The sequence below is a fragment of the Trichosurus vulpecula genome, chromosome 9 (genome assembly GCF_011100635.1).
Source record: "Trichosurus vulpecula isolate mTriVul1 chromosome 9, mTriVul1.pri, whole genome shotgun sequence".
Taxonomy (NCBI): domain Eukaryota; kingdom Metazoa; phylum Chordata; class Mammalia; order Diprotodontia; family Phalangeridae; genus Trichosurus; species Trichosurus vulpecula.
Genome location: NC_050581.1, coordinates 190,288,638 through 190,310,112, shown reverse-complemented (window position 1 = coordinate 190,310,112; position 21,475 = coordinate 190,288,638). Strand labels below are relative to the sequence as shown.

The 21,475-nt window shown below is 43.3% G+C and overlaps 1 protein-coding gene across 1 annotated transcript in view; it reads left to right on the top strand.

Annotated features, from left to right (window-relative positions):
• Positions 1 to 21,090, top strand: part of ITPRID1 (ITPR interacting domain containing 1) — a 97,936-nt gene extending 76,846 nt beyond the window's left edge. Inside the window, exons 9-10 of the mRNA XM_036739681.1 lie at positions 17,046 to 17,134; positions 20,893 to 21,090. Coding sequence (XP_036595576.1) covers positions 17,046 to 17,134; positions 20,893 to 21,090 — 287 coding nt within the window. The remainder of the gene's footprint in view (positions 1 to 17,045; positions 17,135 to 20,892) is intronic.
• The last annotated feature ends 385 nt before the right edge of the window (positions 21,091 to 21,475 follow it).

Below are 21,475 nucleotides of genomic sequence, written 5' to 3'. Positions count from 1 at the left end.
ACCAAAGGGAATTGGGCTGGGCATCACAGGACCTTGGTCCAAATGACAACTCGTCATGAGTTGTGTGAGCCTTGACTAGTCATTTAACTTCTCTGGGCCCCAGTTGGCTCAATTGAACACGGAAGGGTTTGGGTTGGATGACCTCTAGATAAAGCTCCAGATCCCATGATCTTCCTCTGAAGGAATTAAAGTGTTTTCTCTTTTTTAAACCCATCATCACCAGCACCCTTGTAGGCACTCAGCTTCCTGACTTTGAACTCATCCTCCACTGCCCATTCTCTTTTATCCCCCAATCAATCAGTTACTGGGTCTTACTGATGCAACCCCCCCCTCAACATCTTTCATCTTTCCCCCTTGTCCCCATTCAGAGGACCACATGCTAATTTTGTCCCTGATTATGTCACCCAGACTGTAGCAATAGACTCCTAGTCAGTTTCCTTGTACACATTCTGTCTCTTCTTCAATTCTGATTATGTCCCACTTCCTTGCTCAGAAACCTTAAGTGGTTCTCTCTCCTGTCTGGGATAAAATATAAATTCTTCCACTTAGAACCTAAAATCTCCTTGATCTGGCTCCCACCCACCTTTCCATAAACATTTCCTGTTACTCTCCCTCATGTATTCTGCATGTGAAAGATGTCCCATCTTTCAGCTCTGCCTTCTTCTGCCTTAAATCTCTGGAACCTTCTCCCTCTGCTCCTCTCTGTCTGTCTCTGTCTCTATGTCTCTGTCTCAGTGTCTGTCTGTCTCTCTCTCTCTCTCTCTCTCTCTCCCTCTCTCTCTCTCTCTCTCTCTCTCTCTCTCACACACACACACACACACACACACACACACACACACACACACACACACACACACAACCTTGGAAGAGGAGTAGCGAGAGCTGGAAGGGTTCCTTAATTCTAGCTTCAGCCTAGATATTTCACCCCACAATCCAGAATACTGTTTCAGATTCCTCTAGAACTTATATTCAAAGGAAGGTTCTCTAGTCAGACCTAGCTGCCGATGATCCAGATGCCTTGCAAGCTTTGCTAAGATCTCATTATATGTGGATAAGGCCGGGCGTTGCCAGGACTAAAAGGAGCTGGAGTTTGGATCTAAACTCGGAGAACAGACAGAAGTTCAAGTGGGCTGCAAACTTGGCAAAAACATGTTCTTTAAGAGAGAAAAATATTTCAACTCCCAAATCAGTTTTTCTGTATATAGTTCTTGCTTTTTATTCTTTTGAAAGAAGAAAGTTTTTTTTAAAAGTAACTTTGAGACTTCATGAAATGAGGCAGCAGGTATGGACTTCAGGCTTTCCTTCACCATAACAGATGCCAAACCATGCCCCATGAGTGCATTGATGTGGATGGTTTTGTGACTTGATAAAATCAAAAGAACCTTTCTGTGACCAGCCTTCTGCTTCTGGGCATCTCCCTATTTTGCTTGGCTAGTTCTTGCATACCTGGTGGCCAGTCTACCTGTTTGAGACCTCTCTCTACTTTGCTTGGCTGGTATCTGTGTACCAGACACATGGTCCATTTCCAGCTTTGCACATGAAGTATTTCCAGCTTATTACAAACTGCCAAAGCATGAGTTTTTCTGGCATAGATTTTGAGAACCTAGTCACCACCACAGTCATGAGATCATCAGGTAACAGTTTAGAATTGGAAAGTGAGGAGGACTTTAGCAATGAGTAGTGTGGCTGGGTATTGGGCCACTTGGGTTTCTCTTTGGAAGAGTTGCTTTTTAAAGGTGTCCTTTATTACCCATACTGCATCCTTCATCACAAGAGCACAGGACTGACATAGGAGTCATTACGTGAACTGCCTCATCTCTACCCTACTTTCAATGTTCTTGATGACATTTTTAAAAGTACAGTTTTCTAATGATCAATACCCCCCAAAATCCTTTCATAAGTCACTTCAAAAAACAGCCTTTTGTCTTTTCTAAAGGAAAATTTTATTGCTAACTTTTGTTTTAATATCACCTACTTTTCCCAAAGTATCTCTCCCTTCTCCCCCTCCCAGAGAGCTGTTCCTTAAAATAAAGATTAAAAAAAGAGAGAAAAGTTCAGCAAAGCTAAACAACATATCAAAAAAGTCTAAAATGATATGCAATGGTATAAACCCATAATCACCCACCTCTCCCTCTCAGATGTCTTCTTTGGGACCAAGCTCAGTTATTATAATTTCATGGCATTCGTTTTCAGTTGTTGTGCACTTGTCTTGTTGCTCCCATTTGCATTGTTGCATTTACTGTGCATATGGTTTTCCTGGTTCTATTTATTTAATTTGCATCAGTTCATATGACACGCTTCTCTGAGTTCATCATATTTATCATTTATTAATAAGTTGGAATAACATCTGCAAAGTGCTTTCCAAATAGTAAAAAGCTCTACATAAATGCTAACTACTAGTATATTAATGTGCCATTATTGTGGGATTCATGTACCAGATTTGTTTGTTTACTCCCCTGATCAATGGGCATCTATTTGGTTTTATAAAAAGAACTGATATAATTATATTGGTTATAGGAAATCTGAATTCTTGTCACCGACCTCCTTAGGGCAAGTAACTGCCTGGTGGTGAAATGTCTGGGTCAAACAATGTAGGCTTTCCAATTACTCACTTCCCACAGACTCACAGGCCTGCAATGATGGGGAAGAGAGTGGTGGCTGATTCCTCTCCCTCATCCCACAACACCACAATACATCTTTGCCTATTTTTTTGTCACATGAGGATAGAGAGAAGGATCTGGGTCTGTTCAGACTAGAGAAGATTCAGAAGAGGAATGTTCACTGTCTTCCAACATCCCATAGCCACAGAGGACAGTTAAAGTGGCAAAAAAGCAGATTTAGGCATGATGTCAGAGGCAAAAGAAATTTTAAAATTCCCAACAATGACAGCTTTCTAAAAATGGGAGGGGATACCCTGGGAGGCCCTCACTGGAGTCCTTCAAACAAAGATGGAATATTGCCCTAGGAATGGAATAAATGAACACTGGGATCCTATTTAGTGCCTGCTCAGATGACATGGGTCTCTTTGGTATTTTGGTAGATCTATGATTTTGTCAATGTGACTTCTTTCTCCTCAAATTCAACAACCCTTCTCTGTGTTTATCTACTGTACAATTCTTGTTTATCTCTCCCCATGCCATTCACTATGGAGCCTGCCTGATGCCCTGGAGACCTTTCTCTAGTGCCAGCTCTGGCTTTCCTCCCATAGTATCTGTTAGGTGCCAATATTAGATGGGTGCCAATGTACCCCTGGGCCTACTCCATCTGTTGTTTCTCATTCTTGATACATAATCAACCCACCTCCTTTTCTGGACTCACATATCTTCAATCATCTTTTCTCTACCTTTCTCACATACAAGTCATATCAGTAGCATTTTACAATCTGATCAGACCCACCATGTGTCTTCTCACATGGAAGGCTGTCCAGTTTCTACTACTACTGTCCACTCAGAGACTCACCTCAATGAATGCGGATCGGAGGTGAGCTTGGCTGGCATCAGATTCTGATAAGCCTTACTAAAACAGCATCCTCTCTCATCCTCCTTACTCCATGCTGGTTTATGCTGTCTGCTAGTGACCAAGTCATGAACACGTGTACATTCTCAATCCCCACCCTGCCCCTGAGAAAATGGTGTGAAGGTAAGAAAATTTGTCTGCCATTTGGAGTAGTCCAAACTTGGACAAAGCTGTCTTGAAAGGCAGGGGGTTTGCCTTCATCTTCAGGTAGAAAGAACTTGCAGTGTTGTGGCTCAACTATGGGGATTCTTGTTAGAGTAGGTGTGCTACCATCCAAAGCCAGGAACCTGGGAGACAGGGGTACAATCAATACTATTTAACAGATGGCTGGATACACTGAATATGATAGAATCAAAGAAGGATATAAGAGAGGAGGGAAAGTCCAAGACAGAGTCACAAGTTAGCAACCTGGGTGACTGGAGGGAGAATGATGTATAATGAGATAAACAAAGATGAAATATTGAAATCCTTGGAATACACATCAGAGCATCTGGAGCTGAACCTTAGTTCAATGGTTTAGTTCAATCTCCTGTGTTTTCAATGAACCAAACAGAGGCCTGGACAGGAAAGTGAGTAGTTCAAGCTAACACATCTCTTACGTAGATGAAGAGTAGTGTAAAGACTAGAATGTTGATGGCAGAGCCAGGAAGACTTGGGTTCAAATATCTGATACTAACTGTGTGAACATGGGTAAATCATTCAACTTGTTTGAGCCTCAATTTTCTCATCTGTAAAATGGGGGAGCTGGACTAGCTATGTTCTAAGGTCCCTTCTCCCTTTACAGTGTAAGCCTCTTGAGGACAGGGATTTTTTTTTTGCTTTCTTTGTATTCTCAATGCAATTTATCACAGTGCCTGGCACATAATAGGTGCTTAATAAATGTTTTTTGACTGAATGACAGATGTCCAGGTCTAAATCCATGCTCTTATCATACAATAAATAATAGAAATGGCATCTGAACACAGGTCTTCCAACATTGATACTTTGCATGGTACCTAGTGCACCATTTTCAATGTAACTTCGTGAATCTCTACAAGAAAACCCTCAGCCATCAATGGCATGGAATAATTTGGTATGATGTCTGGATTCGGTGAGACTCAGTTAGAATCTATTAGACTTGGTGAATGATTGGTTACAGGGTGTAAAAGAGAGAAGGCAGTCAAGGGTGATGATTTCCAGGTTATAAACCAAGGTGGGTGGAAGCTGGAGAGTACCTATAGCTGAAAAAGGGAAGTTTATAGGAGAGACCAGCTTGAAGGATAATGGATTCCAATGTGGATGTGGTAAATTGGAGATGCTTAGGAAGCACCCAGCAGAGATGTAAAGGAGATAGCAGAAGACATGGGGCTGGAGTTCAGAGTAGGGCAGGGTATATAAATTTGAAAATCATTCTTTTTTTATTTTTATATTTTTTAAAATTTATTTAATGTGTTTAGTTTTCAGCATTGATTTTCACAAGAGTTTGAATTACAAATTTTCTCCCCATTTCTACCCTCCCCCCACTCCAAGATGGTGTATATTCTGGTTGCCTTGTTCCCCAGTCAGCCCTCCCTTCTGTCACCCCACTCCCCTCCCATCTCCTTTTCCCTTTCTTTCTTGTGGGGCAAGATAAATTTCTACGCCCCATTACCTGTGTATCTTATTTTCTAGTTGCATGCAAAAACTTTTTTGTTTTTGAACATCTGTTTTTAAAACTTTGAGTTCCAAATTCTTTCCCCTCTTCCCTTCCCACCCACCCTCCCTAACAAGTCAAGCAATTCAACATAGGCCACATGTGTATCATTATGTATAACCCTTCCACAATACTCATGTTGTGAAAGACTAACTATATTTTGCTTCTTCCTAACCTATCCCCCTTTATTGAATTTTCTCCCTTAACCCTGTCCCCTTTCGAAAGTGTTTGTTTTTGATTACCTCCACCCCCATCTGCCCCGCTTCTATCATCCCCCCCTTTTTTTTCTTCTACCTTCTTCTTTCCTGTGGAGTAAGATACCCAATTGAGTATGTATGGTATTCCCTCCTCAGGTCAAATCTGATGAGAGCAAGATTCACTCATTCCCCCCTCACTTGCCTTCTCTTCTCTTCCTACAGAACTGTTTTTTCTTGCCACTTTTCTGTGAAATAATCTGCCCCATTCTGTCTCTCCCTATCTCCCTCTCTCAATATATTCCTCTCTCATCCCTTAATTTGATTTTATTTCTTTTAGATATCTTCCCTTCATCTTCAACTCACCCTGTGCCCTCTCTCTCTGTCTCTCTGTCTCTCTGTCTCTCTCTCTCTCTCTCTCTCTCTCTCTCTCTCTCTATATATATATATATATATATATATATATATATACATACATACACATTCATATATATATACATAAACATATACATAAATATATATATATATATATATATACGCATATACGCATATTCCCTTTAGCTACCCTAATCCTGAGGTCTCATGAATCATACACATCTTCTTTCCATGTAGGAATGTAAACAAAGCAGTTCAACTTTAGTAAGTCCCTTGCAATTTCTTTTTCTTGTTCTTTTTGATTCCCTTTTCATGCTTCTCTTGATTCTTATATTTGAAAGTCAAATTTCCTATTCAGCTCTGGTCTTTTCTTTTTCAAGAATGCTTGGAAGTCCTCTATTTCATTGAAAATCCATATTTTGTCCTGGAGTGTTATACATTTTTGCTGGGTAGGTGATTCCTGGTTTTAATCCTAGCTCCATTGACCTCCGGAATATCGCATTCCAAGCCCTTCGATCTCTTAATGTAGAAGCTGCCAGATCTGGGATTATTCTGATTGGGTTTCCACAATACTCAAATTGTTTCTTTCTGGCTGCTTGCAGTATTTTCTCCTTGATCTGGGAGCTCTAGAATTTGGCGACAATATTCCTAGGAGATTTCTTTTTGGGATCTATTTGAGGAGGTGATCAATGAATCCTTTCAATTTCTATTTTACCCTCTGGTTCTAGAATATCAGGGCAGTTCTCCTTGATAATTTCTTGAAAGATGATATCTAGGCTCTTTTTTTGATCATGGCTTTCAGGTAGTCCAATAAGTTTTAAATTATCTCTCTTGGATCTATTTTCCAGGTCAGTGGTTTTTCCAATGAGATATTTCACATTGTCTTCCATTTTTTCATTCCTTTGGTTCTGTTTTATAATCTCTTGATTTCTCATCAAGTCACTAGCTTCCACTTGCTCCAATCTAATTTTTAAGGTGGTATTTTCTTCAGTGGTCTTTTGGACCTCCTTTTCCATTTGGCTAATTCTGCCTTTCAAGGCATTCTTCTCTTCATTGGCTTTTTGGAGCTCTTTTGCCATTTGAGTTAGTCTATTTTTTAAGGTGTTGTTTTCTTCAGTATGTTTTTCAGTATTTTTTTGGGTCTCCTTTAACAAGTCATTGACTTGTTTTTCATGGTTTTCTCTCATCCTTCTCATTTCTCTTCCCAATTTTTCCTCTACTTCTCTAACTTGCTTTTCCAAATCGTTTTTGAGCTCTTCCATGGCCTGGGACCAGTTCATGCTTTTCTTGGAGGCTTTTTTTAAAAATTTAAATTTATTTATTTAACATATTTGTTTTTCAGCATTGATTTTCACAACAGTTTGTATTACAAATTTTCTCCCCATTTCTACCCTCCCCCCCACTCCAAGATGGCTCATATTCTGGTTGCCCTTTTCCCCAGTCAGCCCTCCCCTCTATCACCCCCCTCCCCCCTCATCCCCATTTACCTTCCTTTCTTGTAGGGCAAGATAAATTTCTACGCCCCATTGCCTGTGTATCTTATTTTTTAGTTGCATGCAAAAATTTTTTTTGTTTTTGAACATCTGATTTTAAAAACTTTGAGGTTCAAATTCTCTCCCCTCTTCCCTTCCCAACCACCCTCCCTAAGAAGTCGAGAAATTCAACCTAGGCCACACATGTATCATTATGCAAAAGCCTTCCACAATACTCATGTTGTGAAAGGCTAACTACATTTTGCTCCTTCCCAACCCATCCCGCTTTATTGAATTTTCTCCCTTGACCCTGTCCCCTTTCCAAAGTGTTTGTTTTGATTACCTCCACCCCCATCTGCCCTCCCCTCCATCATCCCCCCCCCTTTTATTTTTTTATCTTCCTCCCTCTTCTTTCCTGTGGGGTAAGATACCCAACTTAGTATGTATGGTATTCCCCCTCAGGCCAAATCTGATGAGAGCAAGGTTCACTCATTCCCCCCTCACCTGCCCTCTCCCCTCCTCCCACAGAACTGCTTCCTCTTGCCACCTTTATGCGAGATAATCCACCCCATTCTATCTCTCCCTATCTCCCTCTCTCAGTATGTTGCTCTCTCATCCCTTAATTTCATTTTATTTCTTTTAGATATCTTCCCTTCATCTTCAACTCACCCTGTGTCTGCTCTCTCTCTTTTACATATATATACATACATACATATAAAAAAACACACACATATATATACACATACATACACATGCATACATATACACATAGATATATACATACATACACATTCACTTATATATATACATAAACATAAACATATATATATATGCATATTCCCTTCAACTACCCTAATACTGAGGTCTCATGAATCATACTCATCATCTTTCCATGTAGGAATGTAAACAAAACAGTTCAACTATAGTAAGTCCCTTGCAATTTCCGTTTCTTGATTACCTTTTCATGCTTCTCTTGATTCTTGTGTTTGAAAGTCAAATTTTTTATTCAGTTCTGGTCTTTTCACTGAGAAAGCTTGAAAGTCCTCTATTTTATTGAAAATCCATATTTTGCCTGGAACATGATACTCAGTTTTGCTGGGTAGGTGATTCTAGGTTTTAATCCTAGCTCCATTGACCTCCGGAATATCGCATTCCAAGCCCTTCGATCTCTTAATGTAGAAGCTGCCAGATCTTGGGTTATTCTGATTGGGTTTCCACAATACTCAAATTGTTTCTTTCTGGCTGCTTGCAGTATTTTCTCCTTGATCTGGGAGCTCTGGAATTTGGCGACAATATTCCTAGGAGATTTCTTTTTGGGATCTATTTAAGGAGGCGATCGATGGATTCTTTCAATTTCTATTTTGCCCTGTGGCTCTAGAATATCAGGGCAGTTCTCCTTGATAATTTCTTGAAAGATAATATCTAGGCTCTTTTTTTGATCATGGCTTTCAGGTAGTCCAATAATTTTAAAATTATCCCTCCTGGATCTATTTTCCAGGTCAGTGGTTTTTCCAAGGAGATATTTCATATTGTCTTCCATTTTTTCATTCCTTTGGTTCTGTTTTATAATATCCTGATTTCTCATCAAGTCACTAGCTTCCACTTGCTCCAATCTAATTTTTAAAGTAGCATTTTCTTCAGTGGTCTTTTGGACCTCCTTTTCCATTTGGCTAATTCTGCCTTTCAAGGCATTCTTCTCCTCATTGGCTTTTTGGAGCTCTTTTGCCATTTGAGTTAGTCTATTTTTTAAGGTGTTGTTTTCTTCAGTGTATTTTTCAGTATTTTTTTTGGGTCTCCTTTAGCAAGTCATTGACTTGTTTTTCATGGTTTTCTCTCATCCTTCTCATTTCTCTTCCCAATTTTTCCTCTACTTCTCTAACTTGCTTTTCCAAATCTTTTTTGAGTTCTTCTATGGCCTGGGGCCAGTTCATGTTTTTCTTGGAGGCTTTTGTTGTAGGCTCTATTACTTTGTTGTCTTCTTCTGTCTGTATGTTTTGGTCTTCTTTGTCACCAAAGAAAGAATCCAAAGTCTGAGACTGAATCTGGGCGCGTTTTCGCTGCCTGGCCATATTCCCAACCCACTAACTTGACCCTTGAGTTTTTCAGTGGGGTATGACTGATTGTAGACTAACGAGTTCTATGTTCCACGTTTGGGGGGGAGGTGCCAGCTCTGTCAGACCCGCACTACTCCTTCCCCAATAACCCCCAGTCCAGACTGGGCTTAGATCTTCAGCAGTCCGTCCACTCCTGCTCTGATCCGCCACTTAATTTCTCCCACCAGGTGGGCCTGGAGCGGGAAGTAACAACAGCTATAGCTGCCCCACCTCCTCTGCCCCCGGGGCTGGAAGCCGAACCGTGAACTCCTTCCACTCCCGCAGCTTTTCCCACTAACCTTCTCCGCAGCCTTTGGTGTTTGTGGGTCGAGGGGTCTGGTAACTGCCGCAGCTCACATATTCAGGGTGCCAGGGCCCCCTCCACCCGGCTTCTGGTCTTGATGGTCCACGCCGCTCAGGCTGGGCTCTGCTCCACTCTGTTCCCAGCTCCCAGCTCCCAGCTGCCAGCTCCGTGTGGAATAGACCTCACCCAGAGACCATCCAGGCTGTCCTGGGTTGGAGCCCTGCTTCCCTCTGCTGTTCTGTGGGTTCTGCCGTTCTAGAATTGGTTCAGAGCCATTTTTTATAGGTTTTTGGAGGGACTCGGGTACGGAGCTCATTCTAGTCCCTGCTTACCAGCCGCCATCTTGGCTCCACCCCCCTTCTTGGAGGCTTTTGTTGTAGGCTCTTTGACTTTGTTAACTTCTTCTGTCTGTATGTTTTGGTCTTCTTTGTCACCAAAGAAAGAATCCAAAGTCTGAGACTGAATCTGGGTGCGTTTTCGCTGCCTGGCCATGTTCCCAGCCAACTAACTTGACCCTTGAGTTTTTCAGTGGGGTATAACTGCTTGTAGAGTTTAGAGAACTATGTTCCAAGATTGGGGGGGATGCGCCAGCTCTGCCACATCAGCACTCCTCCTTCCCCAAGAACCCCCAACCCGGACTGGACTTAGATCTTCAGCAGGCTCTTCACTCCTGCTCTTATCCCCCACTTAATTCCTCCCACCAGGTGGGCCTGGGGCTGAAAGCAACTGCAGCTGTAGTTCTGTAGCTGCCCCACCGCCACTTCCCCCTGGGCAGTAGCCGAACCAAGAACTCCTTCCACTCCTGCAGCTTTTCCCATTAACCTTTTTTGTTGTCTTTGGTGTTTGTGGGTTGAGAAGTCTGGTAACTGCTGCAGCTCACTGATTCAGGGCACTAGGGCATGCTCCGCCTGGCTCCTGGTCTGTTTGGTCCACACTGCTCACGCTGGGCTCTGCTCTGCTCCGCTCTGCTCTGCTCCCAGCTCTGTGCGGGATAGACCTCACCCAGAAACCATCCAGGCTGTCCTGGGCTGGAGCCCTGCTTCCCTCTGCTGTTTTGTGGGTTCTGCAGTTCTAGAATTGGTTCAGAGCCATTTTTTATAGGTTTTTGGAGGGACTCGGCCGGGAGCTCACTCTAGTCCCTGCTTTCCAGCCACCAAAAATCATTCTTTTAAAAAAATTTTTAATATTTAATTTATTCATTTTCACTTTTCACTTCCATAAGTTTTAAATTTTCTCTCCTTCCTTTCCCCCTCCCTCCTCAAGATGGCTGCAATCCAATATGTGCTCTACACATACATTCCTATTAAACACATTTTTACATTAGTCATGTTGCATAGAAGAATTATCATGAATGGGAGAAACCATGAAAAAGAAAACAAAACAAAATAAAAAAGAAAAGAGTCAACTTCAGTCTGCATTCTGACTCCATAATCCTTTCTCTGGATGTGGATAGCATTTTCCATCATGAGTACTTTGGAAAAGTTTTAGGTTCTTGAATTGATGAGAAGGGCTAAGTCTATCAAAATCAGTGCTCGCACACTGTGGCTGTTCCCGTGTACAAAGTTCTCCTGGTTCTGCTCACTTCACACAGCATCAGTTCATGTAAGTCTTCCCAGGTTTTCCTGAAGTCCGCCTGCTCATCTTTTCTATAGTACAATAGTATTCCAATACATTCACATACCATGGCTTGTTCAGCCATTCCCCAATTGGTGGGCATCCCCTCGATTTCCAGTTCATGGCCACTACCAATAGAGCTGCTATAAATATTTTTGAACATGTAGGTCCTTTTCCCATTTTTATGATCTCTTTGGGATATAGCCTTAGAAGCCATATTGATGGGTCAAAGGGTGTGCACATTTTTATAGCCCTTTAGGCATAGTTCCAAATTGCTCTCCAGAATAATTGGATCAGCTCACAACTCCACCAACAATAAATTAGTGTTCCAACTTTCCCACATCTTCTCCAACATTTATCATTTTCCTGTTTCGTCATGTCAGCCAATCTGATAGGTGTGATGTGGTACCTCAGAGTTGTTTTGATTTGCATCTCTCTAATCAATAGTGATTTAGAGCATTTTTTCATATGATTATAGATAGCTTTAATTTCTTTCTCTGAAAACTGCCTGTTCATATCCTTTAACCATTTGTCAATTGGGGAATGACTTGTATTCTTGTAAATTTGACTCAGTTCTCTCTATATTTTAGAAATGAGGCCTTTATCAGAGACCCTAGTAAAAATTCTTTCTCAGTTTTCTGCATCCCTCCTAATCTTAGTTGCATTGGCTTTGTTTGTACAAAATCCTTTCAATTTAATGTAATAAAGATTATATATTTTGCATTTCATAATGTTCTCTATTTCTTATTTGGTCATAAATTCTTCCACTCTGCATAAATCTGCCAGATAAACTATTCCTTGCTCCTCTAATTTGTTTATAGTATCAGCCTTTAAATACCTAGATCGCGTACCCATTTTGACTTTGTTCTTTTATACGGTGTCAGACGTTGGTCTATGCCAAGTTTCTGCATACTTATTTTCCAGTTTTTTGTCAAACAGTGAGCTCTGATCTGAGTGGCTGGGGTCTTTGGATTTATCAAACAGTAGATTGCTATAATCATTGACTATTGTGTCTTTGTACCTAATCTATTCCACTGATCCACCATTCTGTTTCTTAGCCAGTACCAAGTAGTTTTGATGATTGCTGCTTTATGATACAATTTAAGATCTGGTATGGCTAGGCCACCTTCCCTAGGATTTCTTTTCATTAATTCCCTTGATATTCTGGACCTTTTGTTCTTCCAGATGAATTCTGATATTTTTTCTAGCTGTATAAAATACTTTTTGGTAGTTTGATTAGTATGCCACTGAATAAGTACATTAATTTAGGTAGAGTTGTAATTTTTATTATGTTAGCTCAGCCTACCCATGAGCAGCTGATGTTTTCCCAATTATTAGGTCTGACTTTATTTGTGTGAAAAGTGTTTCATAATTGTGTTCACTTAGTCCCTGGCTTTGTTTTGGCAGGTAGCCTCCCAAATATTTCATAGCATCTACAGTGACTTTGAATGGAATTTCTCCTTCTATCTCTTGCTGTTGGGCTTTGTTAGTAATATATAGAAAGAGAATCATTCTTCTAGAAGTGATGCTTGAACGTACATCAGGACAGGAGACCACAAAGGAAGGGAGTGAAGAAAGGGGAAACAAGGGGGCTTGAGCCCCAACTCTGGGGTAAACGGATGCTGAGCAGGAAGGAGATGGATGTAAAGGTGTGGTCAGAGGTGGTGGTGGGGGAACCAGCAGAATGTGAGGTCATGGAAGCCTAGAGAGCCTGATGTGTCCAGGAAGAAGGTGGAGTCAGTAATGTCAGAAGTGGCTGAGAGGTCAAAGAAGTCATAGAATCCAAATGGAATGGCTCCGCTGCTGTTACTGAAGCGACTGTGTGGCTCAGTGTCTTGGAGCCAGGCAAGTTCTGAGTTCGAATTCCTGCTCCTGTTACTAATCAGCTGATTCACTGTATCTTAGCCTCAGTCTCTCTGTCTATACAAGGGGGCTGGACTTGATGCTCTCTGAGGTTTCTTCCAGCTCTGGACCTGTGGTCCTGTGACCCTGCTGTCATCTATGTTCAGAGCAGAAATTGGCGATCATGATTAGTCAATGACTCAAGGTCTTTTAGTGGGGTTTTTAGTTATATTACAGGTATTGCAATTCTCGTGCTTATTCTTTTCTTTGAATTCTTCCTGTTGGCCAATCTTCCACTACATTCCTAAACCACTTTGTGATACCATTCAGCCACCAAAAGCGCTCTGATGAATATTTTGCTAGAGGGAGGCCATTTCTTTCTGTCTTATCTAGCCAGCCCCAGAGCCCCAGGCGATGTTTCATCCCATCCAGGCAACTCCCAGGACACCTCAGCCTGGCCAGCAAGGGCATCTTGCCATCCAGCCTGCTGCTTTCCACCTTTTGCTGAGCAAACAATCATCAAACCAATACAGCATTGCTGCCACTGTCTCCACTCTCATTCCCTGCGACTGTCTACCATGGGTGGAGTACATGCAGCCTCTAGGCCACATGTGGCCCTCTAGGACCCCAAGTATGGCCCTTTGACTGAATCCAAACTTCACAGAACAAATCCCCTTAATAAAAGGATTGATTCTGTAAAACTTGGATTTGGTCAAAAGGCCGCACCCAAGGACCTAGGGGGCCACAGGTTCCCCACCTCTGGCCTAGACCAAAGCTCCCTGCCCTGCCCATCTTTCCCTGATAAATCTTGTCCTTTACCTTTTTTGTATGCTGGATGCTTTAGGCAGGCAGGAAGCCAGTGGGCCCCTCTACCCAGGATTTTGGTTGGCTGCTTTCGTAATAGAAAGAAATGCTGAATTTCAATTAGAAGTTAGTGAAAGTAAAGAGGGTATTTTTCCCACCCCAGTTATCCAAGACCCCCTGAAATCTCGGTGTATGTCCCTCAGTCCGTGAGCCCCAGGCTTGGAAGCTCTGCTCTCTGAGGGGCAGGGGCCTTTTGTCTTCTATTTGTATCCCCAGCGCTTGGCTCATGGACAGGGCCTACGCCTGGCACTGGACTGACTGGGTCAAATGACAGCAGTAGGGACTTCTTAGGTACAATTCCAAATTGTTTGCAGAATAAAAGTAGCCAGCATTTATACAGCGCTTTGAAGTTTACCGAGAACTTTCTGCGCATTATCTCATGTTGGTTCTCATGGCAACCTATCATCTATCTTACAGATAAGGAGAATGAGGCGGAGAGAGGTTAAGTGACTTGCCCAGGGTCACACAGATAGGCAGGATTTGAACTCAGATCATCTTGATTTCAAGTCCAGCACCACCCAGGACCTGCCTTCCTCTTCAGCAGTGATGGTTTCCATCTCTGGTCATTCTTGCCAATTTGCTCTGCATGAGATAAAACCTCAGAGTTGTTTTAATTTGTTCTTCCCTTATTGTTAGTGATTCAGAGCCTTCTCTCTCTCTCTGTCTCTTTCTCTCTCTCTTTCTCTCTGTCTGTCTCTATCTCTGTTTCTGTGTCTGCTGTTGGTCTGTCTGTTTCTGTCTGTCTCTGTCTCTGTTCCTCTGTCTCTGTCTCTCTCCTTCCCTCTCTGTCTCTGTTTGTCTCTGTCTCTCTCTCTCTCTGTCTTTCTCTTTGTGTTTCTGTCTTTCTCTCTGTCTTTCTCTCTGTCTCTCTCTGTCTCTCTCTGTCTGTCTCTATCTCTGTCTCTGTCTATGTCTGCTGTCTGTCTGTCTGTCTCTGTCTCTCTGTCTCTGTCTCTCTCCCTCTCTGTCTCTCTCTGTTTATCTCTGTCTCTCTCTGTCTCTGTTTCTCTCTCTCTCTCTCTCTTTCTCTCTCTCTCTCTCTCTCTCTCTCTCTCTCTCTCTCTCTCTCTATACTCTCTGTCCCCTGGGCCTTGATTTCCTCCTCTGTAAACAAGGGGCTCACACTCGATGACCCCTGGGGTCCCCTCCAGCTCTCCAAGCTGTGGGTTCTCTAAGCACAGTTTCTGTGTAGGCTGGACACACCTTTGGCTGGCTGCCTGGGCTGTGTGTGGGTCCTGGCTGCTCTGGCTCTATGGTCTGTCTGCTGCTGCCACCTGCTGGCCATCCTGCCAAAGTACCAGAGCTCTTGCTCCTTTTCAAGGTGGTGGTGGTGGGGGGGTCCAGAAAAGAAGGGAAACCCAGGGCCAAGGGTTTGGATTTCTTGGAGGTAGATCAGGTAGGATCATGTCTGGAGCACCTGGCCAAATCAGACTTAGAAAGGCCTGGTTCTCATAGGAATAACTTCCAGGAAGGTGGAAAGGATTTCTTTTCCTTAAGCTCAAGCTGGAATTTAGCATTGTTTCAATTAGGAATAAGATGTATTGAACATTAAAGGGGTAGCAACATGGCGCCATAGAAACAGATTTGGGGCCAGGGGCCTGGGTTTGAATCTCATAACTGCGCTCCCCCAGCCATATGACCTCGGCCAAGTCCTGGATCTTCTTGAGTCTCAGTTTCGTCTTTTGCCAAATGAAAGCATTGGACTCGAAGGTCTCCAAGCTCTCTTGCCATTCCCAGGATGTGACCTTAGGCCAATATGCACCTTCCAGATGTAACTAAATCAAGTTCATTCCAGAATGAGAGTTCTTAACCAGCACTGTATAAATACCGGATGTTAGGAATTATCCCAGGCAAGTCAGAGATATTCGGTCATTGCATTTAGAGCCGGGAGGGACCTCAGAAACCATGCAGAGCAATTGGGGGGCCATGATCTTTTCATCCATGTGGATCTTTGTATTTCAACATAAGGACTTTCCTTTCTAATCTTCTATATTTTATTTTATACAATTGAAAACATTATTCCAAGTCGGGGCCCATTGGCTAGACCAGCCTGCCAAAGGGGTCGATGAGCAGGAGAGGTTAAGAATTCTGACTTTGGGCTGAGCAGGCTTCCAATGGATAATGAGCACATTGTCTAGTCCTCTCCACCCCCCAGGCTCCTTCTTTCCTTGTGTGTTGGTTCTTGCACAGATGTTGTATTTACTTATTCATGAATTAGCTGTATCTCCCTGGTAGAGTGTAAGCTCTTCAAGGGCAGGATGCTCTTGTCCCCTCTGCTTAACACAGTACCTGGCTCAGCAGTATCATAGACTTAGGACTGGAAGAGCCCTTGGAAGTCAACAAGCACTCCCCCCATTTTACAGATAGGGAAACTGAGTCCCAGAGAAGTTAAGTGACACAACCTATTAAATCTATGAGGTGGGATTCAAGCCCAAGTCTTTCTGACTCTAAGTCTGGCACTCTATCCACTAAGCGACACTGCCTTGGCGGGGGCTTGCTGATTGGGTATAGCAGTGTGGGTGCTGACAGGTCTTTTTCCTCTCCTGGGTCCACTTAGACCAGGGGTTCTTTACCTTTTCCCTCTCTGACAGTCTGATGAAGTCTATGGATCCCTTCTCAGAATAATATTTTTAAATTCATTAAAAAATGCATAGGATTATCAGGGAAACTAAGGATAGTAAAATCCCAATATCTTTCCTTCTATCTATCTATAGCTATATCAACCTATCTATATCTATATGTATACATGTATATATATAGACATACATACAGAGAGAGGATAAAATATAACATATTATTACATACATTATCTAATTTATTATATATTATTACATGTAATATATTATTGTATGTTAATATATAAATACAAGCTCAGGGACCCAAATGAACTTTCGAGCCCTTTAAAGCATAATTTTTGGTTCGTGCTCATGAAGGAGGTTGTTGGTTTGGCCCCTAACATCGAGCACCCAGCACCTTACAGATTCTCAGGCATGGGGGACAAGTCTCTTTTCCCAGTGCCCTTTTCCCAGGCCCTGAGTTGGTGGCAAACTCCTTTTTGCCTTGACCTCTAGGGTCACAGTCATCTGTTCTGTCTCCTAGGTGCTGGGGTGACAAGAGCCAGCAGCTGCCAGTCAGACAGCAGCGGATTCCTGGAGGAATCTTATGAGCCCTTCCCTCTCCAGGTATCGGTGAGCCTTTGGGTGGCATTAGTGAAGTTCCAGACCAGACCTTACTTATCATTAATGTACATTTCCCACTTCAAATAGGCCAGACTACTTGGCACTGCCTAAACAGAATTAAGTCATCCCCACTGGAGCGCAGGCCCAAGCTGACCTTACTTTGAGATTGGCTTCAGCTACAGCCAGTAACATAGAAGAAAGAGGGCTCCTTCCTGTAAGAGGCAGGAGTGGTCTCCATTTCCAAGTCTCCTTATCTCAGGCCCTGCTTCTGCTCCCCTGACAGCTAACCTGTTTCCGACCCTAACTCCTGCCCTCATGCTAAGGGACAACATGCCTCAAACAACCTAACCTCCCAATTCCTCAGCCTGTCTCTTTCTCATGACCTGTTCCTCTCCCCCACTCCTGGGCCAACCCTCGATGTTTCCATCACCCATAAACGTACCCCTTCCATGCTCAGAAACTCTGAGATTCCCTTATCTGATCACAATCTGTTATCATTCCGCTTCTCTGTGGTACAACCCTAAACCGTGCTCTTTGCCCACCCTGGGACCTCTGATCTTTGCACCATCACCCATGGGCAAGCACTTTATAAACCCTAAAACATCATATAAACGCTGGCTAATTTGATGATTCTTATTCTGACCCTTTGGTGAATCAGTTCAGTGCTACCCTGTCTTCTTCTCTGCAGTCCCTTGCCCCCTTATCCTATTACTGGTCTTGCCCTTCCAGGCCTCCCCATACATACCACCCTTGCTCCTCCCCACATACTATAGAATGAAGCTGGAAAAAGTGACAAAACCCTGCTGACTGGATGTCATGTAACTTCAGCTGGGTCCTTACTGAAGTAAAGCAATCCTTATACACCTCTGTGATCAGTTCGCTATTCCACTCCCCAGGGTGGCTCTTCTAAACCTTTCCATCCCACCTCCAACCCGCCCTGGCTCCCTGGCCCCACCTCATCTCTCCTGAGGACCTTGCCTCGTATTTCACTGGGAAAATGAAGGCTGTTTGCTATGACTTCCCTTTTCTTCCCCTTCCTCATTTGACATCACTAACAAGTCTTCTGCCACTATCTCCTTCTTCACTCCATCTCACATGAAGAGATGGCCTTTCTCCTTGGCAAGGCTAAGCCATCAGCATGCCCAAGTGACTCCATGCCATCCCCACCCTGTCACTTATCTTCAATCTCCCCTTGTCTAGGCTGCTTCATGCCTACAAACATGCCCATGTGTCTCCCATCCTCAAAAACACCCTGCCCCTTGATTCCTGCTGACATCCTCTATGTCTCCTCCATTTTGTAGATAAACCTCCTGAAAATACCTCCATTTCCTTTCGTCTCTATCTGCTTAACTCTTGGCAGTCTGGGTTCCAACCTCATCATTGAACTGACACTGCTCTATCCAAAATGACCGATGATTTCTTAACGGCCAAATTCTGTAGGCTTTTTCTCAGTCCTGATCCTTCTGGATCACTCCACAGCCTTTGACACTCTCTCCTCTATGCATTTGCATGACACTACTCCCCTCTGGTTCTGCTCCTCCCTCTTGGACCACTCCTTCTCAGTCTCTTTTGCTGGAGCTTTTTCTAGGTCATACCCATTTACCATATGCGTCCCACTGGACTTTGTCCTGTGCCCTCTCCTCTTCCCTCTATGCTATTTTGCTTGGTGATCTCATCACCTTTAATCAGTTCAAAGATCATTTCTATGCTGTTGATTCCTAGCTCTTCTTATCCAGCCCTTACCTCTCTCTAGACCTCCACTCTACCATATCTAGCTGCCTATTGGACATATTAAACTGAATGTCCTGTAACCATCTTAAACTCAGTATGTCCAAAACTGAACTCATTTCCTTTCCTCCTCTGTTCCCCAGTTCCTAACTTCCCAATTACTGTGTAGAGATCCTAAAGCTCTCAGTTCCCCAGGCTTGCACCCCAGGCGTCATCCTCAATTCCTCATTCTTTTTCACACACACCCATCTCCCATCTGTTGCCAAAGGCTGTGGATTGCACCTTCGTGACATGGCTTCCTACAGCTCCTACAGCTCCTAGGCCCTCGTCATCTCACAACTGGACTATTGCACTAGCGTGGTGGTGGGTCTGCCCAGCACATTGTCTCTTTCTATTACAATCCAGCCTCCACTAAGTTCTCAAACAGATCTTCCCAAAGTGCAGGTCTGATCACGTCACTCACCCCCCACCACCTGCCACACACACACACACACACACACACACACACACACACACACACACACACACAGAGAGAACTCTCCAGGATCCAATCTAAAATCCTGTTTGATATTCAAAACCCTTCATATTCTGCGCTCCTGTGACCTTCCTAACCCTACACACCCTGTGACCCAGTGACGCTGGCCTCCTTGTTGTTCTTCACACAGCATTATTATCATTATTATCATATGTACCCACAGCACTTAGCACAGTGCCTGGCACAAACTAAGAGTGCAATAAATTATCCACATATTTATCCATCTACTGATTTTACGAATGGAAAAGTTGAATCCCAGAAAGGGAAATCAGCTTAGAAGGAGACTAGAAGGAAAACTTATCTTTCTACTTCTTGAAGATGAAGTTGTAGGGTCATGACCCTCGTAGAGCTCACCCATATTGAGACTCCTAATCTCATTTGCCTTTCTCCTTGTCTCTCATACAGCTTTCTCCCTTGTTGACCAACCAGAGTCTTATATGTGGAAGACAAGAGGCCCAGATTCCCTCCCTAGGACCATCCCAGTACCATCCACAAGAACCAAGTGAAGATGCTTCCCAATGCATTCCGAATTTACCGATTCTGAACCGAGGCCAGAGTGACCAGGAAGAAGAGATATTTGCGTGTGTAGAAGAGGATGTTTCTCTAACAGCAGAACATTTAATCCAGGAGGGACCCCATAAGGAGACCTCTACCAGGGAGAGGAAAGACAATTCCACATGGAATTTCCCTCCAAGTCCCCAGACTAACTATGAGGTGGCTGGAGGAGGCACTATCACTTCCAAATATGACTATCCTGTGGGATTTACTGTAGCCCATATAATAGAAGTCAAAACAGACTTTCTGGAGGCAGAAGAGCCTAAGGCAGTGTTCATGGCAAGGTCTCCAAGCATCATGGGAAGTGTGTGTGATCAAGGCGTATCAATTCATGTTGATAACTGTCAACTTGGTTCTGAGGTCCCAAGAGATGGGCAGGTTGGCCAATGGGACTCTGACTTTACCAGGTTGGGATCCTCATTAGAAAATGGTATTTTGATAACACCAATGCAGGGGTTTCCCATAGAGAGTGAAGTCACTTTCTCATTAGGTAGCCTTGATGAAGTTTCTAAAACCTCTATATCCAACTCAGATGATGTAGGTGAATGTAGGCCTCTGAGTACCCCAGGGCTCAGTGCTTCAGGCAAAGCATCTTCCAAGTCAAGCACAAAGGTGGGGGACTTTATCCTGGACACCGAAATGAATACCAATAGTTTCAGATCAGTGACAATTCAGATGCCATCCAAGTTGGTATCTGGAATCCATAGCACCACCTCAGGAGAAGGGCCTAGAGAGAATACTTTAGATCCTCTTCTTTTACCTTCAAAATTCTATGAGGCTGAGGCTTTCCTCCCATCAGGACCAGGAATGGGAGCCAGAGAAAGGCAGACCAAAGAAGCTTCAGTTCAAACAGAAAAAAACAAAGTTGGATTTCAAAATTTATGTCCCGCATTAAGCTGCTGCAGAGTCACACACAGACGGCATCACCTCAGCCAATCTGTCTCCCTAGACAGTAGCTCTTTGGGGATACATCAGCAAACCTTTGACTCAAAGTCAGCTGTCCATGGTGCCCAGTTCAAGCATGGCAGTTGCTGCTGCTGTTGCTGCTGCTGCTGGCACCACCATCATCCCTGGGATTGGCATCACTCTGGCCTTGCTTCCTGCTCGTACCAACACCACCTCCAAGTTCAGCTCACCAAGACTGTGAAGATCCTTCAGGAGGCTATGGTGAGAGAACCCTCTCCAGTAAGTCTTAGGAGTGATCATCAATATAATCAGGGAGAGATATGCAGTCAATGAGAGGCAGCGTGGGATAGTGGAGAGACAGCTGGCCTTGGAGTTAGGAAGATCAGGGTTGAAGCCTTGCCTTCCCTGGGCAAGGTGCTTCATCTCTCAGGATGTCAGACCATTCTCTAAAACTAATTAGAAATTGCTTGAACCTCTGTAGATGTGTAGTTCTCTACAACAACTAAGTCCAGGTCCTTGACATATAAATGCATTCCAACCTAACAAGCATTTATTAGAGTCCTCAAGGGTTGTGTTTGTCCTTCATTCTTGAAGAAGACCATGACATCAGGGAAATGATGACATGA